Raw genomic sequence first — 7,765 nt, 5'->3', positions numbered from 1 at the left:
TGTGTGTGTGTGTGTGTGTGTGTGTGTGTGTGTGTGTGTGTGTGTGTGTGTGTGAGTGAGTGTGTGTGCGTGAGTGCGTGTGAGAGAGTGTGTGTGAGTGAGAGAGAGTGCGTGAGAGAGAGTGCGTGAGAGAGAGTGCATGAGTGAGTGCGTGAGAGAGAGTGCATGAGTGAGTGCGTGAGTGAGTGCGTGAGTGAGTGCGAGAGAGTGTGTGTGAGAGAGTGTGTGTGTGAGAGAGTATGTGTGAGTGTGAGTGTGTGAGTGAGTGTGTGAGTGAGTGAGTGTGAGTGTGTGTGAGAGAGTATGTGTATGTGTGAGTGTGAGTGTGTGTGTGAGTGAGTGTGAGAGAGTATGTGTGTGTGAGAGAGTATGTGTGTGTGAGAGAGTATGTGTGTGTGTGAGTGCGTGCGTGTGAGTGCGTGCGTGTGAGAGAGTATGTGTGTGTGTGAGTGCGTGAGAGAGTGTGTGTGAGAGAGAGAGTGTGAGAGAGTGTGTGAGAGAGTGTGTGAGAGAGAGAGTGTGTGGGTGCGAGAGAGTGTGCGCGCGTGTGAGAGAGAGAGAGAAAGAAAATGTGTGAGTGTGTCATCTGTCTGTAACTGCTCTGGAAAAATAATTTCTCTGTCATCATGCATTCACAGAAATAACTTCTGCAAGACAATAGACAAACAGAAGTCTTCATTGTCTGTGTGTATCTGCACTACATATGAGGCAAGTTTTAAATCACATGCAAAAATCTAAAGTTACTAACTTCCACATATTGTTTTAATACTGCGATATCCCCTGCTGTAAGTCCTATCTGTAATATTTTCAGTATTGTATTCTGCATTTAACACGTGTCAGAGAAAACAGCCGTCTCACCTTGCTTTTCCTTTTCTTTAAGAGGGTCTGTGTTATAAACCCTGAATCCATTTTCCATTCCACACGCAAAGCATCCTGGTGAGGGGAAAAGAGGATATTTCTGTTGCTCTTGTTTCACCTTCAAGAGATGAACTAAACAGATGCTGGATCTCTAAAGAGCAGCAGTCACTGTTACACTCTTCATGACTTCCGGTTCTGATTCAGAGCCACTTAACCTGCATGAATCCTTCGTTTGAACCACTGATGTATAGCAGAGATATCTCTATAGCAGAGATATAACCGGCTCTATAGCAGAGGATAGATCAGTGGTTTCTTCATTCTGCGTCAGTAAACGCTGCTTACCATACAGCTAACGTTAGCAGAGCCCACATTAGTTATTAATGCAGCTATTTAAACAAACGTACAGTAGACTTCAGCTTGTATTACAGTGTTATTCAGCTTCACTGAAACCCAAACGGAGAGATTTATCGCCCGAGTCACTCCAGCAGTTCAGCTAGCATTAGCCTGGCTAATCAACTCTCGGTGTTTATTTGATCATATGCTGAAATATGAGCATTACAGTTTAGATTCATATATACAGTTGTCGGTCAATTAAAACTACAAACATTAAAAACAGCGGACAGACGCCCTAAAAGGAAGCTCATGTGACTTGATCTTATGGCTAACCAGCTGCTCGAGCTCGTTAGCTTCCTGGGCAAAACAGCAATCGTGTTTATGAAGTTTAATATATCTAATCAAATAATCAAAACACATCTAAATCGAAACGCGTATTTGTTTTTACTGTCTAAAATAAATAAGAATTCACGGGTCTCTGTGATTCATACGGGTAACGGTATCAGTGATGTTAGCTTTAGCCAATAGTAAACAGCTTACCGTGATCCTGGTTGAATCCAGCATAAAGTAGTCCATTACCGTGCGGGTTTGATGCTAATACATCCATAATGCTTGGCGTTATTTGGCTAATGTAAATGAAAAGACTGTTAGCCTAACTAAAGGCTGGAGCTGGCAGGCTAACGCTAACGCTACACGGCTGTAACAGCAGGACTGTAAGCCCGGATTCAGGAAGTAAGTAACGCTGGCAGCGCTCCCGGTTTCTCCCGGTTTCTCCGGTTATCAGCGATATCAGAGTTAACCCGCGGCCTACAGTAACGCTACTCTCGCTGCAGCGCTCGAGGGGTCTGTTTACTTTCTGGAAGTCAGATATTACAGAAACAGAACTTCCTGCGGTCTACACGTGACTTAAAGTTACAAGGACTTTTGCAAACAGCTATCGATAATTTGAAGCAAGCAGTATTCTGTGCTGCACGAACAACGCGACTTTGCTAAAGATTTATTTAAACGGCCGTAAAGGGTTTTGCAGACGATATTAAAATACTTCCTTAAAAATGCAAAACCGGTTAACTATGACACAGTTTCGCAAGCGTTCAGTCACCGCCCCAGTGGCCTAATGGATAAGGCACTGGCCTCCTAAGCCAGGGATTGTGGGTTCGAGTCCCATCTGGGGTGACTGCTTTTCTCTTGTTTTATCAGAGCCTCATTCTGGAGTTTAGTACATTACAGGGCCCGTATTTATCAAGCCTCTGAGAATTACTCTCAAGAACTAAGAATTTACTTTAGTGTAAAACACTTCTTGGCTTAAAGCTGCGCTTAAAAGTTAGTTATCAAGCATCTCAGTCGTACTTTAAGCGAAGTATAGGACTAAATCTTAAGTGTCAGTCTTAGAGTTGATTCACGGCACTGTGCTGTGCCGAAATACGCATGTAGCAATCACTGAATAGATTTCCTAATTTAAGAATATTCTCAGATAAATTCACATTGAATGGTTGAATTCCTAATAGGAGTTTACTTTCAACACACATTTAACAATAAATAATGTTCAAGTACTTTTACTCTACTCACACTACATTTTTTGGAAGGTAATGGTACTTTTACTTGAGTATATTTGTTCAGTACTCTTTCCACCACTGCTCTCACGCTCTCACGCCCTTCATTTTCTCACGCAGTGCAGAGCACCCTCAGTTGGAAATGTAGGAGGATATTGGCAAAACAGATTTGGTAAATGCTCCGGTGAGTATTTGTGTTTGCACTCTGGAGAACGTCAAAAGTTTCTATTTACTACTTGTTTGTGTGGCATTGAGCAATGTAGCCAATCACAGACAGAGCTGGTGATACTTGAACACCTCTGATTGGCCATTCAGTTCAAATAAACGCCAGATTTTGTTCTGCACACTCGCAAATCCTTTCACTGTAACACGATGAACATAAGAGGTTCATTGATTATGAAGGAACTTTGTGAGATCGCGATGAACTGAACTGACACCTTTTTAGTGATTATAAAGGAATTTTATCATTTTATTTTTTGTTTATTTTTATATAAAGCCCCAAATACACCCCCACGCACTCACAGATGTCTGATTCCCGTTGTGACGTGCTCACCTGCAATACTTATCAAAGATTCCTGTCAGATGTTAAATAGACATTTAGTAATGATCTTTAAGATGTGTATGGTTCAGAATGTAATTTCACTTTGGAGACATACAGTACATGTGCTTACTGGAGCTCCGCCGTTAGCTATACATAATAAAACGTGTTTTTACAGCAAAATCCCAAATAAACTTTACTATTAGCATCTTTACACCTTCAACAATTCAACAGTTTGCTCTACTGTAGCTCAGGAAATGCGCTGTTTTTGTTTTTGTTTACTCACAATACTCACATTTGTAAACACCCTAGTCGCTGTTCTCCTTCACGTCTGATGATGACGGTTCCTCTCGCGTGGGCTTCTGGAACAGAAACGTTTCCTTCGGATGAGCACTTCAGAATCTGGGCTGAAGCAGTAGGACATCCAGGGATCTCTCGCCTACACTTTTACTGAGGTTTCGGAAATGCTACTTTCTTCACATACTCTTTTCTCTTACTATGTAGTAGGCAAGTAATTTTTTCAAGAAAACATTTGTGTACTGTACAGACATTAAGGGAGATATTGGAAGTATTGTCTGAGGCAAGATATTGGCAAAATATATTCGGCCAGTTTGCCCACTAGGCACTTACTATAGCCCTGTAAAGATGAATTTGAATGAATTATTGGACTTCGGTTTGTACTGTGAGGCGACTTTGCAGACGGTCCCTAAAGCAGCCTAGGCGAATATTCAGCGAATATCAAACCTAAAACTAACTTTACAGCGCTATCAGAGCTTTATTAACAACATTTATGATAAATGCTTACAAATGACAGTCCTGTGCTGTGGCATATAAAGTTATTTTGTTGAAATGAAAAAACTACACTTTACAGTTTTAACATTTTTAACATGCCATTTGACTCGGCATGAGGCAAGGATTCAGAGGGAAAAAATGTTCTTCTAGACTTTATGGTTCAAAAGTTATAGCATAAACATGAGTGAAACTTTGGACAAGCGGTGGCGCTAGAGAGAGGGTTAGATACACCACATTTGCTGTGGTTAATGATGAGACTGTCCTCTATCAGTGTGCCAAATTTCACAACCACAAGCGGTTCTATGGGCTGCCATAGACCTCCAGAGCGGAGGAAGAAGAAGAAGAAGAAGAAGAAGAAGAAGAAGAAGAAGAAGAAGAAGAAGAAGAAGAAGACGACTGACGGCTTCGGTGCTTGGCTCCTAATACAGCCATACATACATACATTTTAATTTATAAGAAAGAAAGAACTTTAGCAGAGGATGGTTTCGATCCATCGACCCCTGGGTTATGGGCCCAGCACGCTTCCGCTGAGAGTGCAGAGCTGCTAACACTGCTGCTAGTGACAGAGAACACACGCGCTCGACGGATCCGCGTTACTGCGTCACTGAACTTATATGTCGTTTTGAAATACAAATTCGGGTATTACAAATTTAAATCATATTGGTATGTTTTTGTTTAAGAGAAAATAAAACAAGAAAACACGACCACGAAGGGACTCGAACCCTCAATCTTCTGATCCGAAGTCAGACGCCTTATCCATTAGGCCACGCGGTCGACGTAACCTCTGCGCTTTCACTAATCTTACATGTTTTACTGCAGGACACTTAACAGACGTGATCGATTCTGTCTGATACTTGAGCCATTTCAAGTAATCCGTACAGAAATGTTACATGTCACAGCCAAAGCTTTCATGAGACCCTTTTTACTTTTTTACAGTAGCACACATAGGCTACTGTATGAAATATTGTTATATTGATTAAATTATAGATATTATACATCGCCTACGCGATACACACGCATTAGCTACAGGTGCCCGCTGACCCTGCACAGCATCAGGGAGAAGTGGGGAGTTACTAAAAGTTCCCAATGCTTCGGAAAAGCTGTGTGTTGGAAGAGTCTTGATTTGATTACCACAGCAAACAGTGCGTCAACGGGTCATGTGCAGTGCAGACTCTGCACACATATCCTTGCACATGACAGCAAAAAACGCAATGTCTTCTGTCAGTTGGCAATGACAAAGCAGCCTGTGAGCTTTTTTATTACATGTGCAGCTTGTGCACTGCAGGTAAAGATGATTTATATCCGAAACATTATTAAAAACAGAGTATCAAAATATGTGCTGGGAGCCTGTGAACGGCTAGAGACGCACAGCAGGCCGGGACTCTGAGTTCCAGAGGCAGATTATTGTGCTGGCACTGAGTAAGAGCACCGTGGTGTGTGTTATGCTAGTGTTCACTTGAGGGCAACAATAATTAAACCACATTTATTCTTATTTTTTTGTACAGACTTTAGTCTTTGCAACTTTACAGATCTTCTTTATGCACCAAGAGCTTGTATCACTCGCATCATATATCCCCTTTAAAACACCAGGGGGAAAAATCAGGAAACGGTGGTTGAATTGTTTTGGTGACCCGGCAGAAATGTTAAAAAGCTGTAAGCTTTCCTCTGTTATTGTATAGAAATGTGGAGGTGTGCTGAATAGAATCAGCTGTCAGTGTAAATGCTCAGTTCAGTAGCATGTGTAATGCTGCTGTCTAACCCAGTGTTTCACAACCTCTCTTCAGTCGCGGCACTCTTTGGAAATTTTAACAAATTTGTGGCACCCTACAAAATTAATTTTGTAACAATATTTGATTTTCTAACTTCGATATGATAATTTGAACAGTATAGATATTCGGTACAGCAGGGAAGAACTGCAGAATATAATGTCATACAGATATTTTTAATATAAAAAAATTTTGTCTATCAATGGTGGCAATCAGTAGGCTAATTTCTAATGAAGAGACCAATTTATATGACAGATTTTAATGTAGGCTTTTATAAATATGTAAACATGATTTAATTACCATTATAACTAGCTATCTCACACATTTTTGCTCACTCCGTGTTTTTTTAATTATACAGCTGGGTAATTGTGTTGCAGTAGCACGAGATAGCTTGATTTCAAACTTTGAATTGAATAAAAATTACAAGTAAGCAGTCAGTAATACAATAAGAACAAATAAAGAAATTAATAATGATAGCACAAATAAAAAATAACGACAGGCCTTCGAATGAAATAAATTGCTTTTTAGTTTTTCAGGTAGGTCTAACAGTAGGGTTAAGATATTTAACCATTATATATCCGGATATTATCCAAATAATGTTTAGTCCTAGAACGCTATTATCATCAGAGGACACGTGAGCATAACGGTTAGCAGATCAATGAATGAGAGAGCAGTGTTACCAGAGTTGCTCATATACCACACCATGTTACACACAGTAGGGCTATTACAGACAGAAACAATACTGTACTACATCCATGTGTGCTGTCGGCTCAGTGTTTGAGTGGACTTTGCTGTTCAGATGAGCACGAGCGGTACACGAGTGGAGCGACTGAGCGGAGCGCACACACAGAGCGGATAACACGTTGAGCCGTGAACAAATTTTCGGCAGCATTTCAGTGCATCTCTAATTATTGGCGACATCTGAAATGGATATTATATAATAGCTGCTTTTATGAACATTTTAGCAATCTAAAAATATAAAAAAAGATTTTTTACACAGCACCCCTGCTCGCGACAGACGGCACCCCGGTTGGGAAACACTGGTCTAGACTGATTTGATGAAGCGTCTAACCTTGCATAGATTTTGCACTGCTGGTGTTGACCATGTACAATTTTGTTAAAGGGGTCATATGATGCGATTTCAATTGTTCCTTTCTCTTTGGAGTGTTACAAGCTCTTGGTGCATAAAGAAGATCTGTAAAGTTGCAAAGACTAAATTCTCAAATCCAAAGAGATATTCTTTATAAAAGTTAAGAGTCAGCCACGTCTACCTAAAACGGCTCGTTCTAACACGCCCCCACATGTCTACATCACTATGTGGGAAGATTTGCAAGTCGCGGCACTCTTTGGAAATTTTAACAAATTTGTGGCACCCTACAAAATTAATTTTGTAACAATATTTGATTTTCTAACTTCGATATGATAATTTGAACAGTATAGATATTCGGTACAGCAGGGAAGAACTGCAGAATATAATGTCATACAGATATTTTTAATATAAAAAAATTTTGTCTATCAATGGTGGCAATCAGTAGGCTAATTTCTAATGAAGAGACCAATTTATATGACAGATTTTAATGTAGGCTTTTATAAATATGTAAACATGATTTAATTACCATTATAACTAGCTATCTCACACATTTTTGCTCACTCCGTGTTTTTTTAATTATACAGCTGGGTAATTGTGTTGCAGTAGCACGAGATAGCTTGATTTCAAACTTTGAATTGAATAAAAATTACAAGTAAGCAGTCAGTAATACAATAAGAACAAATAAAGAAATTAATAATGATAGCACAAATAAAAAATAACGACAGGCCTTCGAATGAAATAAATTGCTTTTTAGTTTTTCAGGTAGGTCTAACAGTAGGGTTAAGATATTTAACCATTATATATCCGGATATTATCCAAATAATGTTTAGTCCTAGAA

At 39.8% G+C, this 7,765-nt stretch overlaps 1 protein-coding gene and 2 non-coding genes across 3 annotated transcripts in view; 1 reads left to right on the top strand and 2 right to left on the bottom strand.

Moving 5' to 3' along the window:
- LOC107570477 (WD repeat domain phosphoinositide-interacting protein 3-like) overlaps positions 1–2,061 on the bottom strand; it is a 7,435-nt gene extending 5,374 nt beyond the window's left edge. Inside the window, exons 1-2 of the mRNA XM_016256708.1 lie at positions 1,732–2,061; positions 859–933 (exon numbers count right to left, since the gene is read on the bottom strand). Of these exons, the coding sequence (XP_016112194.1) occupies positions 859–933; positions 1,732–1,798 (142 nt within the window). The 5' untranslated portion in view covers positions 1,799–2,061. The remainder of the gene's footprint in view (positions 1–858; positions 934–1,731) is intronic.
- Positions 2,062–2,291: 230 nt separating this feature from the next.
- trnar-ccu (transfer RNA arginine (anticodon CCU)) lies at positions 2,292–2,364 on the top strand. The gene has a single exon. It is a non-coding gene; the product is annotated as a tRNA-Arg (tRNA).
- Positions 2,365–4,772: 2,408 nt separating this feature from the next.
- Positions 4,773–4,845, bottom strand: trnar-ucg (transfer RNA arginine (anticodon UCG)). The gene has a single exon. It is a non-coding gene; the product is annotated as a tRNA-Arg (tRNA).
- Between the last annotated feature and the right edge of the window lie 2,920 nt (positions 4,846–7,765).

The sequence above is a fragment of the Sinocyclocheilus grahami genome, unplaced genomic scaffold (genome assembly GCF_001515645.1).
Source record: "Sinocyclocheilus grahami isolate Dianchi unplaced genomic scaffold, SAMN03320097.WGS_v1.1 scaffold1463.1, whole genome shotgun sequence".
NCBI classification, from domain to species: Eukaryota; Metazoa; Chordata; class Actinopteri; order Cypriniformes; family Cyprinidae; genus Sinocyclocheilus; species Sinocyclocheilus grahami.
The sequence above is the reverse complement of the archived record's forward strand: the minus strand, read 5'-3'. Positions and strand labels throughout refer to the sequence as shown.